The sequence below is a fragment of the Vigna umbellata genome, chromosome 5 (genome assembly GCF_029865625.1).
Source record: "Vigna umbellata cultivar VRB3 chromosome 5, Vumbellata_1.0, whole genome shotgun sequence".
NCBI lineage: Eukaryota > Viridiplantae > Streptophyta > Magnoliopsida > Fabales > Fabaceae > Vigna > Vigna umbellata.
Window position 1 is genome coordinate 24,278,370 of NC_142169.1, and position 18,544 is coordinate 24,296,913.

Genomic DNA, 18,544 nt, shown 5'->3' on the forward strand with positions numbered 1-18,544 from the left:
CAACCCTTGTGGTATTTTGATCACAATCCAAAATTTAATTTTGTTTTAAGCCATAAGTGACTTGTTATCGAAGGAATATTCAAAGAAGCCAATAATGACTTATTGTTGTATGAATATTTGTGTTAGTCAATAGTGACTTGTTGTTGAACAATATTTATATTAGATAGGAGTGACTACAAGTAGAAGAATATTCATTTGTATTTTAGATTGATAATTTATATAGTGAAACTTAATAAGTTGATTTAGAAATATACGTAGTATATGTTATTAGATGAACTAGTATAAAAACATCTTGACTAATTTCTTTCCTTTTTATCTAGCTATATTACATATTATAATTATTACACTAACTTAAGGAGAATTTTTATAACTCAAATTGTAAAAGTCGTAAACATCTCATCTGACTATTAAAACTCATTGTCCGACTACACATATTTAAGTGATATTTGCAAATAATTCTCAATAGTTTAAAATAAAATTTAACCTTTTCCTTTTTGTGTTTTTCTATGGCACCCAATTGATGTTGGAAGCAATATATTGCACAAACTAAATTATACCTTCATTCACAAAGTTGTGGTTGCATTCACATGAGTCTAGAAGAAGTCCTATAAGAGAAAATTGTACCTAGGATTAACACAAAGGTGTAAATAGGACTCCATGGGTGTGACAGATACTAAAAAATTATTTTATATGTTTCACTTTAAAGGTTTTATTGCATCCACCTAATCATTGAAGACAAACTATAATAGAAGGATATGTTTACACAAAATTGGAGTATAAAATGTACTACAAGAAAAAATTCAATAAAGTTTAACTCTGAAGGTAACATGAGTGTAAAAGCAACATGTAGAGATAATTTTCAAATCATTAAATTCAGTATCTATAATTTATTTATATTAAAGAAATAATTTTCAAATCATTAAATTCAGTATCTCTAATTTATTTATATTGAATTCACATAAGACGTTGTAATTGTATTTGTATGGTGGCTCTTTAATAAAAAAATTATATTAATTATGCATATTAATTTAAAATTTTATGAAATCACATTAATATCAAACTTTTGTATACTTATAATCAAAATTTTCTTTAAATATGTTATAAATAAATTAAGGAAAAAAAGTAAAATTTTTATAAATAATTCAGAATAAAATAATGATTAGTCTATGAAGGGATCGACATCATTTATAATAAAAACGTTAAGACAATAAATTTAAGAATCCTTCTATTTAGATAGTGAAATATCTGATACTAATTAATTATAAACTATAAATATAAAAAATTAAGACAATTAATTTATAAGTTCTTTTACTTATATATAAATTATTTTAAGACAACTCACTTTTAATTTCTAACAAATAAACAAATAAAATCTTCTTTTATCAGTATGGTTTGAAAATTTATATATATATATATATATATATATATATATATTATCAATTTAGATATAATATTCTATTATTAAAAGAGATTGTGAACTGATTGTTAAAAAAACAGAAAAAGATGGATGTAAAGTTTCCTAATTTTATTTCTTTCGTTTAATTGAATTAAATATTATGAATATGAATGTATTTTATTAATCAATAATGAAAAAAATATAAAATTTCGTTGGTAATAAGCATAACATGATAATATATTTTAAAAAGCTGAATAATTATATCTATTACTAAGGAAGATTGTATTAGACTTATACTAAAAGGAACTATTTTTTCTTACAATCCAGTTATGCAATTCTTTGGTACAGTGCATAATAAAATTTATTTCTTCATATTTATGTTAAAAATTATATTAGAATCTTAGTTAAATTTACGAAAATAAGGAGATGGGAAGGAATGTTACAGTTCTTGGAGTGAAACTGGAATGGGGTTTGTTTTCCATGCATAATAACTCTTGTCGCATCTCTTCTCACATTCGCATTCTCTTCTCTCTTCCCTCTTTCAAATTCTATTTCTCTCAATTCCCTAACTATGGCAGTTCCCGCGCAAACCAGCGAGGCTGATGCGTGGGACGCGGTCCTACGCCAAACGAAGTTGGCCGTTGAGAGCAACACCGATCCTTACGCGTGGGCCTTCGACATCAGGTCGACGCTTCACTCCTCCGCCATTGCCATCCCTTCCACCGAACTCGCTCATCGCTTGGTCTCTCACTTCTTTTGGGACAACTACTCCGCCGCCGCATGGAAGCTTCTACACACCTCCCTATCCCTCGACATCATCCCTCCCTCCCTCCTCGTCGCACTTCTATCTGCCGCGTAAACTCACCTCTCTCCTTTCCCTTTTCCGTTTTCTCTTTTTCACTTCCTCTGATACATTTACGTTCTAATTAATTTAACTACTGATTTTGTTTCTGGAAAGTGCATTTTCATGGGCCTGCTTAATGTTTCATTTATATAATATGTATCTGAAGATGTAGAATCACTAGATGAAGGAATTCGTACTGTAACGTTGGTTTTGCTCCGTTCGTTATCGGAATTGTTTCATCGTGGTTGATGGTTAAGATAGAGAGAAAGGGGAACTATTTTTGGTTTACTAGAAAATGAGAGTTTGACGATACTAACCTCTGATTTCTTTTTCTATTATTTATTTATTTATTTTTATTGGAACATTGCATGGAACTGCAACCGCTACACTGATTTACTTGTTTTCTTCTATGTGTATGCTACTGCAGGGTTGTACCACGCAGAAAACTCTACCCCACTGCTTACAGACTTTATATGGAACTCCTTAAGCAACTTCGAGATATGCTTGAACATGATGTCAGTTCTCCAAACTATGAAAAGTGAGGTCCAACTCCAATTGAACTTGCTGGACAAGAATTGTTTGTGTTAGCTTCTGAATATGTTTAGCATTTTGGATATTCTATTACTACGTCGGTTTGAATGTGAACTTATCATTGCTCCTGTTCAATTCAAACTGAATAAATCCTGTCTGATACAACTAAAGCGAAATCTAGCCAGTGTTATTTGGTCTTCGTTTGTACTTGTTTTTTGTGTTTTTCTTTGATTTGATGTGAAAATTTGGGAATACGTGCCATGCAGGCGTCAATGCAAACACACTGCTCATATCATGGTAAATCTATTATTGTAGAAATTTGCTTTGTTACGAGGTTGATGTGTATATGTTAATGCCTAATGTCGATCTTATTGGCTAAAGACTCACCTTAGTAGCCTAACTTACGAAAGACCACTACAATAACTAAAATGTAATGTTAACAATTTGTAGTTATAATATTGTTTGAAGGTTTTTGAATAGCATGCTAATGTGCTAAAAATATTTAAAATTTAATGCAACAGAATTAGAATGTATGATTGACAATTTCCCTTGATAATGACGAATCATGTTTAAAAAGTATTGAGATAACTGGGCAAAAGCATCTGCTATCCAATTTGCTATTTGAAGTTTTAACATATTATTTACACTTAATGACTATGGTTAGGTTCTGACCATTTTTTCAATCCACAATAGTAAAATTCTTCTTTGTTAGGTTTTTGTGGTACTTGAAAGTCTTACTATTAGGCTTTATGCTGTCAACCGGAAGTTACTTGTTGATGCCGCTGTTTTTAACATATCTGTCCCTCAAAGGCTCAAACCATTGACCACACAAATTGGGATGAGATTTTAGAGCTATATTTGAAGGATATGCATGTTAAAGAAAGGAAAGTTGCATATAGTGCATTGCTCGCAAAAGTAGATTTGACCTCAAATTTCAATGTTATCTCCTAAGGCTACATTTCATCATATGCAAGTAGATATTTATATTATCTTGTTGATAAAAAGGAAACATAAGTCTGCTCAAGTAGTTTTTTGTGTGTTTTTCTCTTTCTCTTTTCAGGGTATGGGAAGGTTCGTTGTTTATTTCTGAATACTAATAATGACATTTCAAACCAATGATTCTTTAGGATTATGAAATCAATTGATGACGTTCTTCAGCTTTCTCAAGTATACGGTCAAAAGTTGTGGGAGCCTGGAATTGTTCTAGTTGAATTTGTCTTTTCAGTCGTATGGCAGTTACTTGAAGCATCATTACATGACGAAGGCTTACTAGATCACACTACAGAGAATAAGCCTATATGGCTATGCAGGTCACATGACATGGATATTGATGGACATGACAGTGTAGGCGAAAAGAAAACTAAGGATGTTGAGGGGTTTCAGAAGAAAAATACAGCAATGGCTATAGAGATTATTGCAGAATTTTTGCAACACAAAATGACTTCAAGGATCCTTTCCTTAGTTCATTGGAACATGTAAGAACTTAATTATGATATGCATTACATTAGGTAAACCAGCTAAATACTCATTTGAGTGAATCTCAATTAAGGCTTTAGAACCTTTTATTGAAGGGAAGTTATCTCTGTAGGCCATCATATTGGAAATCTTTCGTTCACCAAACACAGCTGCTTGTGTCAAACTCTCCAATTTTAAGGAATTTGAGAAATAATACCGCAGACAGTCTTATGAGTTTGACGCAAAATATCCATGCGGTTGTTTCTCATGAGTTCAAAATAAAATCTAAGGTGAGGACTGAAGAAGTCATATGTGGTGGTTCGCCCATGTCTTTTGCTGCACAGTCTTCTGGGGATAGTTGGTCTGCACTCTGGCTTCCTATTGATCTTATTCTTGAAGATGCTTTGGATGGAGAGCAAGTGGCAGCTTTTAGTGCTATTGAGATTATTACAGGTAATGTTTTTTTAAGTGAAAATGTTGGGAAAATAATTATACAAGGAAGAAAAGGAACTCGATGAAGGAGTCTAGACATTAACTGCTTTGGGTTCATCGTTATTATGGTTCCTTTTCTTCTTTCCATACGTGCAGATATTTTGAGTCTTTCCAGGTTCGTTTTTTTGGCTTCCTTCAGAAGTTAATGTGGTTCATATAATTTCAAGGACCACATTATGGTTTTACCCAACAAAATTAAAACAAATCTTACTAAACCTTCTGATTCAAGTCAAAGAGAGAGGAGAAACTAGAAAATGTTATACCCCAGCCTATGAAACATTGACCCTTCTAGCTTCATCTTCTTGGAAAGTTGTCTTAATTGTGTCCTCTTCTGGGCCTTAATTGAAACCTCGAGGAGTGTTTTTAGCCTCAAACTACCTAGAAATATGACTTATGTAGAACTTATAAAACTTTGGCAATCCTCAAATTACAAGCTACTTTTATTGGTTTGGGTTAGGCTCTAAGCCCAAATTCTAAGACATGCCAGAATCATGCCAAAATACACAAGTGACAGCCTCTCTTTTTGGCAGACAGAAAGGATTAGAAAGCAGCCAGAAAAGGATCTATAGAAATTGCAAAATGCTGAGTGAGAAAGTGGATATCACAGAATAAAATCTGCCTTGTAACAAATAGAACTGCTGCTATTTCTATAAAAAAAAGTTGTTAAATGTGAATACTGATCTCAAGTTTTTCCATGAGAGGATTGTGACATGGAAAAACAATCCAAATGGAATCTTTTGGGTGGGAGTTGAACTGAATACTTGATTTAAATGACAAACTTTCTCGTATTTTTATTTCCAAATATGTGTCATGTCATTGATTTGAACTTGTAATTGCAGGTTTGGTGAAGACTTTACACGTTGTTAATGGCACTATGTGGCACAGCACATTTTTGGGGCTATGGGTTGCAGCACTGCGTTTGGTTCAAAGGGTTGGAACTGTTCCAACAAAAAGGGTATGGTGCCGATGATACTCCCGGAAATATTGCTTGATAAATTTCTTCATGTGTATGATCATTAAAAGCGAAAGACTGTGCTGCATGTCATTTACATTTTACTTTTTCTGTGTTGGCGCATGACTCCTTTGTGTTTAATCTGATTCATTGGTCCTTCATAAAAGATCTAGAGATACTGGAAATTTGCATGCAATTGTACTTTACTTAATAATCACAACAACAAATCTAGTATTATATTATTCACCCTGTTATTTTAGGAGAGAGATTCAAAAGAAGGTCCTATACCTCGTCTTGATACCTGCATGTGTATGCTACTGAGCATTACAACCCTCGTGGTTACTTGTATTATTGAAGAAGAAGAAGGTCAACTGATTGAAGAAGCTGAGCATAGCCCTACAACAAGCAAAGGGACAGAAAAACCAGCTCTGGGGAAGTGTCGTGGGGAATTGATTACCAGTTTACAGCTATTGGGTGATTATGAGTCCTTACTCACTCCACCTCAGCCCGTTCTTGTGGAAGCCAATCAGGCTGCTGCCAAAGCTATTTTGTTCTTATCAGGAAACCCTGTTGGTAGTGGATACATGGAATATACGAATGGCTTGCCGATAAAATATTGTGAGTAATTTCTTTTATTGTGGTAATGAGGAATCTGTAAAGATTTGTTTTTGGCGGTAGACTTTGTACTTCAAACTGATATGTATCCTTCTATGATTCTGTTGCTTCCCCAAATGGGTCTCCCTGTGAACATACAGTAAACATTGCTTATCAATTTAATTTTTTTCTGTCTCACTCTATCTCACACATATAACAATTATAGTTGTCCATAGTTTTATTGATGGCGCTGGCACCTTGACCTGTGATATTCAATCACATTTTTGTAATCTGGTCATCTGGCAATGCTCTTTTTGCCTCTGTAATTTTCTTTTTCGTTTCATAAAAGTCTGTTCATATTTTTTTCTGGATCCCTTACCTTTTATGCCTTTGGGGTATAGTGACGCTGTTTTTCTTGTATGTTTTTCCATGCAGCTGGCAACTTACGCCATCTAATTGTTGAGGCATGTATTGCCAGAAACCTACTTGACGCATCAGCTTATCTATGGCCTGGCTATGTGAGTGAATGCAGCAATCAAATTCCTTGTAGCATTTCTAATCATGTCCCTGGCTGGTCTTCTTTGATGGAGGGGTCACAGCTAACTCCTGAATTGGTTAATGTCTTAGTTGCAACTCCAGCTTGCAGGTAAGCTGCATCATTCATAGTTCATATGTTTTGTGACCCTTTCAATCCCCTCTTAAATTTGGTTTCAGAACGGAAAAATTCGAGGAAGTGGTTGACTTATGTAAATTAGATGGGGTTTTTCAAGAATTTTAATCTTTCCAAAATGATGCTTTTGCTACTTATTTTTGTCTCTTGGTGGTGGTTTAGGGGTAGAACACAGTTTGTACTTTGAATTTTTGACGTTGTGTTCATTCATTTGATCAGAAAATTCATGAAAAGTCTTGGCTCTCATCATTCATGCTACTGACGTAGAATACTGTTCATACTTCAGTAGTGGTTGCATTTTGTGCTTTAATGTAATTTAAATATGTGGATATTATTGTAATGTGTAAAAGAATCTTCAAAACTTTATTCTATACAAATATTGACGTGGTATGCAAATCACATAATATACAACAGATAGATATGAAATAACGGAAACAACATATATATACTATACAGTATTAAGGGTTGCTATAAAATACTTTTCTTTAGTATAGGCTTTATTGCTCCCATAGTTCCTCGATAAAGGGACTTATTGATCTGGAAAATACATTGAGATTCTTGTCTTTTAGATCAAATATAGATTTATATTTCAAAGACACTAAATACGCAATACACATTTACGGAGTCTTCGTGTGTAAGTGAAAGTGGTGGCTATCTGATCAAGGATAGTATTGCATAATAGCTCCTCTACAGTACAGCATGCCGTGCATCCTTCTTTTCATGAAGCCAATATTAGATGCCCTCTTTTGAAAATTTAAAAGCAACTGAATTTCTTGGATTTTGATGTAAGCTTAGCAGAGATTGAGAAAATATATGAAATTGCAATCAATGGTTCAGATGAAGACAAGATATCTGCTGCTACCATTATGTGTGGGGCATCTCTGGGACGTGGGTGGAATATACAGGTACTGTTTTTAGCATTCCAATTTTACCAGAGGCTTCTATTCTTAGTTTTTAGCTTGTTCAATGTGTCTTCTGTCCCTTTAATTTTGTCAGTTATTTGTTCATTATCTTTGTTTGCAGGAGCTTACCCTTCTTTTTATCACAAAATTGCTTTCGCCTATAGATCCTCCCAATTACTCTGGGGCTGAGAGCCATTTGATCAGCCAAGCTGCCTTTTTAAACGTTCTACTTTTGGGAATCTCATCTGTAGACTGTGTTCATATATTCTCCCTACATGGTTTGGTAAGCTCTGTTTTTTATCCTTGTAGTTTAACAGACATGTTAAATTGCGAACTACCCTTTTTCTTTTTAAGGGAAGTTTTTATTAAGTCTTTTTGTAGTATAGGAAGGCTCTATCATAAATTATGTTCTCAGTTTTCATTAAAGCTAAAGGAGGATGGAATGTTATAGAGAACTAGTATATGTTGCATGTACATTCTTCGTTCATATGTTGTATTTATGCCATTTACTGCAGGTTCCATTACTTGCGGCAGGACTAATGCTAATAAGTGAGGTTTTTGGATCACGTGTTCCAGATGCCTCGGGGACTGTTGCAGCCGGAGAAAAACTCACTCATTGGGAGGTATTCTCTAATGCATTTACTCTTTTGCTGAGATTTTGGCGGTTTGATCGTCTACCTGTTGAACAAGTGAGAAGCGATGCAACAGCGCCACCATTTGGATCACTACTTAGTCCTGAATGCCTTTTATTAGTTCGAAACAGTAAATTGGCGTCGCTTGGAAGAACGGCAAAGGATCAGAAAATGCTCAAAAGATGGTCAAACATTTTAAGCTTTCCTGCAGACCCTGTATTTATGGATTTCTTCCCAAAATTAAACTATTGGTACCGAAAACATCAAGAAAGCATTGCTTCTACCCGCTCGGGTCTTGTGCCTGGAGGGCCTGTTAATCGGATCGTCGATGCCCTACTAAGCATGATGTTTTCGAAGGTAAGTAATGGAGCCGAACCTTCGACTTCAGGAAACAACAGTTCATCTGGGCTTGCATTGGATGATGCTTTAAAAGTGCCTGCCTGGGATATCCTCGAAGCTATTCCCTTTGTCCTGGATGCTTCGCTGACATCCTGCGCTTATGGGAAACTCTCTACCCGTGACCTAGCTACAGGTATGCCTTGTTCTCTGTTTGTCTCGTAATAATACTTTGAAAACATTTTTTTGACAACATATTAACACTGTCTATATTTATGTGTGATTCTGTAATTGGTCCAAAATTATTCTACAATCAATAATATTAATCATAAACATCAATATAGACCGAATGACACGTAAACAGTGTTAAAATGTTATCAAAAAATATTGTCAAAATATCATTATCTTAATTTTTAACTTCAACTTAGCACGAATCATATTGAGTCTGGACAAGATTACAACGAGGACTGAGACTACATAATGTAATAATGTCATAGCCTGGAGATTATGTCTAAACTTAATGAGTCCTAAAATAACTTAAATAAGCAAAGTAAATAAAAAAATAACCGAACCCAATCCTAAAGCCAACCATTTAATGCTTGTTCTAATAATAAACTTGTTCATAAATTATATCTTTATTCTAAGGAATTTTTTATTTTTCTTCCACTGAATATGAGAAATGTTAAAGCATTTCTTGTATCAAAACCTCACCTAATTTCTTTCTTTTATACACATAGAAAATGTATCTTGCATTAGAAACTTGGAACAAATATCCAAGCTTGTTGAATGCAAATATAAGGTAGATTAATTTTTAAAATTGATTAAATAAATAAGTAGCTTTACCTTAAGAAAATCATTTTAAAAATCTATACATGATGACACCACCTAGCTCTTCCAAGTGCAGCCACTACTTGAAAATGCTGAATTAGGCATTGGCAATATGAAAATTACGTGACTATTGTGCTAATATTGTTTAATATATCTTATGATGGTAATAAGGATGATATTATAATAATAATAATAAAGATGGTGTTGTGGTAATATATATTAGAGACAGTGGTACAAGTGGAGGAGGTGAGAGTAGGAATGAAGGTAACAAAACTGGTCGTGTTATGATAGTCACAAACAATAAAAATGACGCTTGCAACGGTGATGGTGTAGCACACGAGTCAAGATTGTAACATCGATGTGTATGGAAATAAAAAAATTCTACATTATTCATAAATTAAAAATATTATAATTTCTTCCTGAATGTTCGTAGATATAGAAAAAAAATTTAATTATTCATGAATGATAAATATTTTAGATTTGATAATTATGAAATGCATGTTGTTATGTTTAATTCAAAATTCAGAAATACATGGTAAATTATGTAATTTAGAACTGTGGTATATAATTCAGAATTTAAAATATATTTTAAATTATATTAAAAATATATAATTTAAGATATATTTTTAAATTTGGAATTTTTTTTATTGAATAATGAAAATATATCTTTATTAATCTGAAATACTTATATTTTTTTAATGAAAAGTATATTTTAAATTGTATAATAAGAGGTATTATTATAATATATATTTTTAAATTACAGCATCGTGATAATTATTTCGGATCATTAGTTAGAAAATCTGAGTAAATGCTGTCCTAACATCCATGGCATGGAGAAAACATGGAGGTGGATGAAGAAAGATCACTTTTAAGGATTTTGCATTCTCTTAAGTAGCGGATGCGGCGGAAAAAATCTTGATATCGAACGTGAATCCTATATTTGAGAAATTTGCACCGGATTGTATTGCAATGCTGATTTTTGAAACTTTTATTTCGTTTGCTATGTAATTTGATTTTCACATGCTTTTTCTCAGGTCTCAAAGATCTAGCCGATTTCCTTCCGGCTTCTTTGGTTACCATTGCAAGCTATTTTTCTGCTGAAGTTACGAGAGGCGTATGGAAGCCAGCTTTAATGAATGGAACTGACTGGCCCAGCCCTGCCTCAAATTTATCCCTTGTTCAACAAGAAATAAAGAACATCTTAGTAGATTTCAATGTCCCAAGCCTTGATATAGGTGAAGTTCTCTTATGCTTTGCTTAGATCGATTTGCAAGTGGAAAAGTTAAAAAAAAAAAATTGAAAATTGAGATTTTTTTAGATTGGTAGGAAGAAAATAAAAATTGTATGAAAAAATTTGTATTAGATATGATTGATGTGATAGAATACTTTTTTTTATATATTTAAAAAGTATTTTTTAAAAGTGATTTGATATAAAAGAATTTTTAAAATATAAGTTAAATTTAAAATAAAATTTAAATTAAAAAATATTATCAAATCTAAGTAAATAAAAGAGATATGTTTAAAATAATTGTAAAACTTAAATAAATTATATTATAGAGTATAAAATTTTAAATTGATTAATTTCGTTTTGATCATTATTTTAATATTTTTATTTCAATTATTATTTTATTACAATATGAAAACATATAAATTTAGTAAAATATTAAATTATTTAATTTTGATTTATTGCTTTAATTTTTTTTTTAATTTTGTATTTTTATAATGTAAGAACATTTATTCATAAATATTATTATTTTAATTAATCATTTAAATTATTTTTTATTATAATGTAAAAACTTATACAAATAAGTATTAATAATTTGATTATTAAAACAATAATAATAGGTTAAAGTTAAATGATAATAAAACATTTATACACATGATTTCTAGGTAATCATATACGTATATATTTTCTTTGCAAATAGACTCTGAATAGGGTCGAAAGTTAAAATTATAAATTTACCTCGTTTTTTTACACTTTCTTTATACATTGATTTTCACACTTTCATCTCTTTTCAATCTGTGTAAATAGTATTTGAATAGATCCAAAATTTCTCACTTTCATCTCTTTTCAAGTATAAATAGTATTTGAATAGATCCAAACACAATGTTAATCTACACTCTATATTTTTATTGTGTTTTCTTTAAAACATAAAGGAGAAGAATTCGAATAAGTGGTCTTAAGGAACAAAAGTAAAAAGTAACTAGTGTAAAAGAAAAACATTTATCATATTACTTATTTGCAGCAGGAAATCCTTAATTGACATTATAACAAAGATGCATATTCTTTCAAGAGCGCAGGAGGAATTATATCTACAACTGACTGAATGGTTGACCAATGAATATCCACCTGTTACCTTTACCTGCATTATCATTCTATGTGGAAAAAGAAAACGTTCATTATGTTGACAGTGTTTTTTTCAAAAAATTTTGTAGATGGAAAGTCTCCACCCACACTTCCTTTGCCTTTGGCAGCTTTTGTAAGCCTTACGATTACATATAAACTTGACAAGGCCACTGAACGATTCCTTGCCCTGATTGCCCCTGCCGTGACTGCCCTTGCTTCTGCTTGCCCCTGGCCCTCCTTGCCCATTGTGACGTCTTTGTGGATCCAGAAGGTGAAGCGTTGGAGTAACTACTTTGTGCTCTCTGCTTCCAGCACTGTTTTCCACCACAACAGGGATTCTGTAGTTCAACTACTAAAAAGTTGCTTCACATCCACCCTTGGCCTTGGCTCTGCCTGCATTTATGATAATGGCGGTGTCGGTGCCCTTCTTGGTCACGGCTTAGTTCCCCAAATATCCGATGGGATCTCTCCAGTTGCTCCAGGAATTCTTTACCTAAGAGTGTATCGGTCTATTGGAGATATCGCGTTATTGATTGAAGAAATTGTGCCTATTCTAATGCTTTCGGTTAGAGACATAGCGAGTGATTTGACCAAGGGGGTTATAAGGAAACCAAAGAAAACCAAGTTTGGGATCAAATATGGCCAAGTTTCTCTGGCCAGATCCATGGCACGTGTGGAGCATGCGGCTCTACTCGGCGCTTCATTGGTTTGGATATCAGGTGGACCAAAGTTCGTTCAATATTTAATAAGTGAAACTCTGCCTTCCTGGTTTTTATCAGCTTCCATGTTGGAGGAAGGTGGTGGAGAATCTGGAGTTATGGTTGCCATGCTCAAAGGTTATGCACTGGCATTTTTTGTCTTCCTTAGCATAGCATTTTCCTGGGGTATTGACAACTCGCATCCACCTAAACGACTGGCGAAGGTTATTGGGTTGCATATGGAATTTCTTGAGAGTGCCCTGAACAGGACTACATCAATGCGTTGTCATAGTGCTACTTGGGAGGCCTATGTTTCATGGTTTGTCAGCTTGATGGTGAGCCGAGCTCCGTCGTGGATTCAGGAAGCTGACGAGGATTTGCTCAAGAGACTGAGCAGGGGACTAAGATGTATGGATGAAAACGAGTTGGCTCTTCGCCTGTTGGAAATTGGAGGGATACGTGTGATGGGCGCTGCAGCTGAAATGATAATTGAATTTAAACGTATCTGAACGGGTAAATACTATACTCATTTATTCTTTGATTCCTTAGATAAGGGCTTTTTCTTCAGTATAAAGGGTATTGGTATGCTATTCTTCACATTGAAATTGTGCAGAAGTTACTTCCATGAAACTACTTTTTACACAGTATTCGAGCATACATTAGCCATTATGCCTTCTCACCAATTTATTATTACCTCATAGTAATTAATCTACAAACGGAGAAGATTTCAAGATTATTATTATATTGTTAGAACTTTGAAAAAATTTTAATTATTTAAGAGACGTTTCGCAAATAATTTTCAGGTAATTATTCTCTTAAGATTTTATAGTTTGACTCGAATAAGATTTCAGCTGTTAAAAATATATAATTAAGATTAATCCATTTTTTTATTTTAGCAGAGGAGGACATTCAACAGTGGCAAAAGGCAATCAAATGCTGAACTTGCAATAAAAAAGAAATAAAGAATATAAATTTTTAGACTATGATTCTAAGGAGATGCAGTGACGTGTGTACCGTTAAAACGTAGAACAAAATACTTTTAAAATACCATTTCCAAATGCAAAGCCATTTTTTACGTTATTTAAAAAAATATTAATTCTTTCAAAGTTCTACCAAACTTAGTAGAAATAGTCCAAAATTGTCATCTTTCTATTCCAACCAAAAAAATTAGAGAGATAGAAACCACAAAGTATTGGGTGGGTGGAGTTGTGTATCACCTTTACAGTATATTGGGACTTGGAGAATGATATGATTAGCATATAATTTCTGCAATTAAAATTAGAATTTAGACAAGCATAGGCCTAGCTTGTGGGATAACCTATGCCAAAGTGGCATTGTAACAACAGTCAGTGTAATGCTCTGCTTAAATCCTTGTGCATGATGCCAGAAAACTGAATTGAAAAAATATTGTATCTTCCCAAAAGCAAGAACAAAAGTGACAGATAACAGTACTGCTACAAACGGATGAAAAAAAAATTCAAGGTAAATTGGAAGTGCCTGCAAAATTGAAACAGCAGGAGAGGAAACACGAAAATGAAGGATCCACCAATAATCATTAGTTGTTATAACATCAACTACTCAAAAACAATGTTAACATAATTTATTGGTTCTGTGACATCTATTATACATTGTTTTTTTTTGCTCTTTTCTCTTTTGGGATCACCATTATCGCTGAACAAGAGGACTAAAGGTGCCATCAGTTTCAACTTGACTACACTATAAACTTGTTCAATGTATTGAGCACACATCTATAATGCTTTGGCAACATAAAGATTTGTCAGGATTTTTACAAATTAGTTAGGTTTATTCTGAAACTGATCTAAAAACTAAGAACAGAGATTTCTCTCAGCTTCTTCACCCTAAGTTCTCACTTCATTAGCATTGTATTTTTGTAAGAGTTGTACAGAGAAATATGATGACCTTGACTTACTTAAACAAGAAATGATTTTGAATAAAAGTTACAATCTTCTTTAAATAACTACCCTTATATAATTTACAAGCAGTGTGGCTGTAACACTTTGAAGACCAAACTGAAGTGAAAAATGAAATACCTAGAATTCTCCAGTGGGGATAGAAGCCAGCAAAACATGTCCGATTCCTAAATTTAAGGTACCACCATACTATATGTATGTAGCATTTTTCTTGCATATAGAAAGATACTGTTTCAGATTAAAGCCTTAACCAACCGGTTTGGATATTGACAGTAACAATTATAAAGTAAATACTCCTTTATTTATCAAAAAATAAAGACAATGTGAAATCAATACCATGAAACTACATTTTACACGGTATTCAAGCATACATTGCTCGGTATGCCTTCTCACCAACTTATTATTACCTCCTAGTAATTAATCTACAAACCCATAACTGAATGACAAAATTTGCAAAATTTGAGGGAATGTAGCCCTTTTAAATGGTATAATTACACGCCTCAAACAAAACGCAGCTGTGAGACTTCATTTTATAAGTAAACAGACCTGCCCTCATCTCAGGGACTATTTCACCACTGGTTGAGAAAAAGCTGGGAAATGGAAGAGCTGTGTCAACTAAGCGGTACCATGACATCCCTTCTGGAGGCAAGGGTAAAACTGTAGTTTCTGGGTGATCAGCTGCATTAAAAGCAATAAATAGATCCCCAGATATATCAGAAGACACAGAGCTCTCTGGGAACTTTGCTACTTCAGCCTTCAAAGTCATGGCCAGGAACTTGCATGATGGATCTTCCCATCTTGGTGGAGCCCCATCACTTCCATACCATTCTATGTTTTCTTCTTTTAAGAAGCTCCTTCTCTGAAGAAGATCACTCCTCCTCTTTCTCAGTGAACTCATAAAGAAAATGAATTGTGAGATTTGTTTACCAAAGCCTGTTGTCAAAGTATTCCAAGTGATGGGCTTTATGTCATCGTGTGCAAGAGAACCACCAGAGGAGTGGGCACATTCATCTCCCATGTTCAGAACAGGTACTCCTAATGACACAAACAAGACAAAGAGGAAATTACGGATTTGTTTGAGTCGCGTTTCAAGGACAGTGGTGTTGTTAGTGGCTCCTTCTTCTCCACAATTCCAACTCAATTCATCATCACTGTTGAAGCTAACCAAGTCTACAAGAGAAAATCCTAAATTCTTGGCAATGTAATTAAAAGAGAATGTTGGGCCTCGTCCGTCAGAAAACATGTCTCCACTCCCACAGAGTCTTGTTGCAAGGTCGCTAAGAAGACTTTCACCCCTTAAAAAGTTCCTCACATCATTACAAAATTTTGCATTCATTTCAGCCCATCTCATCCAATGAGGAAAGTGAATTTCCTTCGCTACCATGTCATGAGGATCCCAGCAATCTGCAATGATTTTAGTCTTGGAGAGCACTGGGTCAAAAGCAATTGCTTCAACTAATGGAGGTCTAGACAAGTACTCCCCATGAAATCCCCTCAGCAGGTGTGAAGCATTTATGAAAGAGAAGCCATCAATGTGAAACTCAGTCACCCAATGCCGCAGACTGTCCAGAACCAAATTGTGCACTATAGGATAGTTACAGTTCAAAGCACTCCGTATCTTCAAATCACCAACTCCATTTGCTAAATAGTAGGATGAGTCATCAATTCCCTGTAGAGCACCAATCTGAGCAGTATTTGAGAAAACTACTTCCATAAGAACTTCTATCCCATTGGCATGCATAATTTTAACCATCTCTTTCATAGAGGCCATAGTAGATTCAGGACCACCAGATGGTCCATAAATGTGCATCAGGGAGAAAAAATTGCAAGGAAAATATGGTCCTTTTTTTTCATCAAATGTGAAAACCGGCTCCAGCAGAACAGCATTCACACCTATATCTTTAAAATGCTGAACCTTCTCAGCCAAACCAGTAAAGGTTCCAGCTGAACCACTTGGAAGTTGGCTTGACTCATGCTGTGTGAAGCGCTTGACATTCAACCTGTAAACCACCAGTTCCTCCATGGACAAATCTGGGTGAAAATCATCACCCCAGTCAAAAGCAGGTTCCTTTCTCAACCATCCAAGATTCTGCACTAGTCCAAGACCACCAGGACAAGAATTAGCGACAATCTTAGCATACGGGTCCAAAACAACATGCTCAGCAGAACTATCACCTCTGTTCTGCTTATGAACACCTCCTCTGCAGCGAAAACCATAGCTCACGAAACTCTTGACATTCTCAAGCGAGACATGCCACATGTCACCTGACCTATTCACATAGGGATCCAAATCAACCTCCAAAGCAGGCTTCTCCACACCCTTCTCATCATACAAGCACAAAACCACACTCTCAGCATGTCTCGAGAAAATAGAAAAATTCACAGAGCCATCAGGAGAATAAGAGAGCCCCAAAGGACTCGGGTAACCCGAAAGCAACCCAACCGGCACGCAGAAATTCGTTCTCCTATGGCTTCTAATCTCCAACCCTGCATTCAAAGATGACATCAAGAAAAATGACAAGTACAAAGGAACATATTTGGCATCAAATTCCAACTCAACTCCAAACTTGCCAACAGAAGTTTGCACCAAAGGACTAACATTCATCCGCTTTGCCGCAATCCCACTCAACCCCGTCGAATCCATATCCACAAAACAAGATGCATCACCCCTATACACACCCCAACACAACACCAATGTTTCACTTTCACCACAATGATTCACATCCAACGAAGAAATCTCAACGTAAACAAAATACCTATCTTTTTTCTTTGTGACATAAACTTTCACCAAACCTCCACCAGTTTCCGTCCTAAACAGATAAGCCAACGCCCCTTTCAGGTCTTCCGGTCGGGTCGAGGTTCCGACTTGTTGCTCCGTCTCCTCAATGGACAATCGTGAAGTGGCACACAATTTCGAAGATGGGTTTCGGAAAAAGGGGAAAAAGAGGTTTTGCGATCCAAGTTGGTGGTGCTTCCTTTGGATCAAGGGCTTGTGAAAACAAAAACTTTTGGCTTGGAATTTGTGTTGATTGAAAGGAAACAGTGACAAGGAGAAGAGTGACATAAAACTTGCCATAGTTGAATCTGCGGAAGGAAATTCAGTTGTTGTTAATTGAGCATTGCATGAGGTTGGACTGATAGAGATTACAGTAAGGTTGTTATGCATGTGAGTGAAGATATATTTTACGCTCCCCCATTTTCGTAGAATATATGACTCCCTAAATTTCGTGGAGTTTTCCTTTTAACTTTATTTTTTCTTTTATTTAACCATTGTTTACATCGTGAGGAACATGAATAGAAAAAAATTACAATATGTAGAAATAATCGATATAAAATCTTATAGTAGACATGTTTGAAAAGCAATGGGATTCACCAAATTTTTTTTATTTATTTCTTTATTTTTATATTATTGTTTTCAATCAAATACCTGTAACTTTTATTTTATTTTTCACCTCCTTTCATTCACTTTTTATTTCTCCAACCAAATAAACCATTAAAAATAGGTACTTATTTTTACAGGTAAACTATTGTTAATCGATAATGAATGAGATAAGAGAATCAGAGAATGTGTGTTGTGTCAAATAATCCTTCAAGGGACCGCATTGCGCCTGCTGTTTGCGTTTTTGAAGAAAGAAAGGACAACTATTTCCTGTCTTCTCTCAACTTTCTCACTCACTCCTCACCGTTGCCTTCCTTATCAAAAATTACTTTTTCCTTTGTAACTATCATTACAAACAAACCTCTCTTAATTATTTTTCAGTGCATCATTCATTCTTTCCATTGAAAAGTTTTGTCGTTCTTGGGCTTCTCCATCTGCAAGACTGTATACACACCGTCGAATGAACCAATCACTATGCAATAAATGTATATAAGAAGTGGTGAAAATTTTGAGAAAAAACGTAGTGTAAAAATCTTCTGTAAAGATAAATTTCTTTT

The 18,544-nt window shown here is 34.3% G+C and overlaps 2 protein-coding genes across 3 annotated transcripts; one reads left to right on the plus strand and one right to left on the minus strand.

Moving 5' to 3' along the window:
- The first annotated feature begins 1,861 nt into the window (after positions 1-1,861).
- On the plus strand, positions 1,862-14,735 carry LOC124827115 (mediator of RNA polymerase II transcription subunit 33B-like). Its single transcript, XM_088115961.1, has 13 exons — positions 1,862-2,251; positions 2,668-2,778; positions 3,899-4,246; positions 4,360-4,679; positions 5,558-5,673; positions 5,931-6,288; positions 6,700-6,910; positions 7,725-7,839; positions 7,958-8,119; positions 8,352-9,000; positions 10,667-10,867; positions 12,069-13,190; positions 13,577-14,735. Exons 1-12 carry the CDS (start codon positions 1,968-1,970, stop codon positions 13,184-13,186), a joined length of 3,993 nt encoding a protein of 1,330 aa, XP_087972087.1. The 5' UTR covers positions 1,862-1,967; the 3' UTR covers positions 13,187-13,190; positions 13,577-14,735.
- Positions 14,736-14,887: 152 nt separating this feature from the next.
- On the minus strand, positions 14,888-17,824 carry DBE1 (debranching enzyme 1). 2 transcript variants are annotated; one of them, XM_088115960.1, is made up of 2 exons: positions 17,365-17,824; positions 14,888-17,277 (listed from the first exon to the last, which is right to left on the minus strand). In XM_088115960.1, the coding sequence occupies exons 1-2, from the start codon at positions 17,772-17,774 to the stop codon at positions 15,087-15,089; spliced, it is 2,601 nt and encodes an 866-aa protein (XP_087972086.1). In that variant the 5' UTR covers positions 17,775-17,824; the 3' UTR covers positions 14,888-15,086. The 2 variants fall into 2 exon arrangements, with proteins under 2 accessions (XP_087972086.1, XP_047156063.1); XM_047300107.2 differs by having other exon boundaries at positions 14,888-17,824.
- Between the last annotated feature and the right edge of the window lie 720 nt (positions 17,825-18,544).

Excerpts from the sequence above, each read along its gene's own strand:
- LOC124827115 (XM_088115961.1), top strand. The coding sequence starts at position 1,968 with ATGGCAGTTCCCGCGCAAACCAGCGAGGCTGATGCGTGGGACGCGGTC. Across the intron at positions 5,674-5,930 it reads GAACTGTTCCAACAAAAAGG|GAGAGAGATTCAAAAGAAGG; the intron begins GTATGGTGCCGA and ends CTGTTATTTTAG. Across the intron at positions 7,840-7,957 it reads GACGTGGGTGGAATATACAG|GAGCTTACCCTTCTTTTTAT; the intron begins GTACTGTTTTTA and ends CTTTGTTTGCAG.
- DBE1 (XM_047300107.2), bottom strand. The coding sequence starts at position 17,774 with ATGCATAACAACCTTACTGTAATCTCTATCAGTCCAACCTCATGCAAT.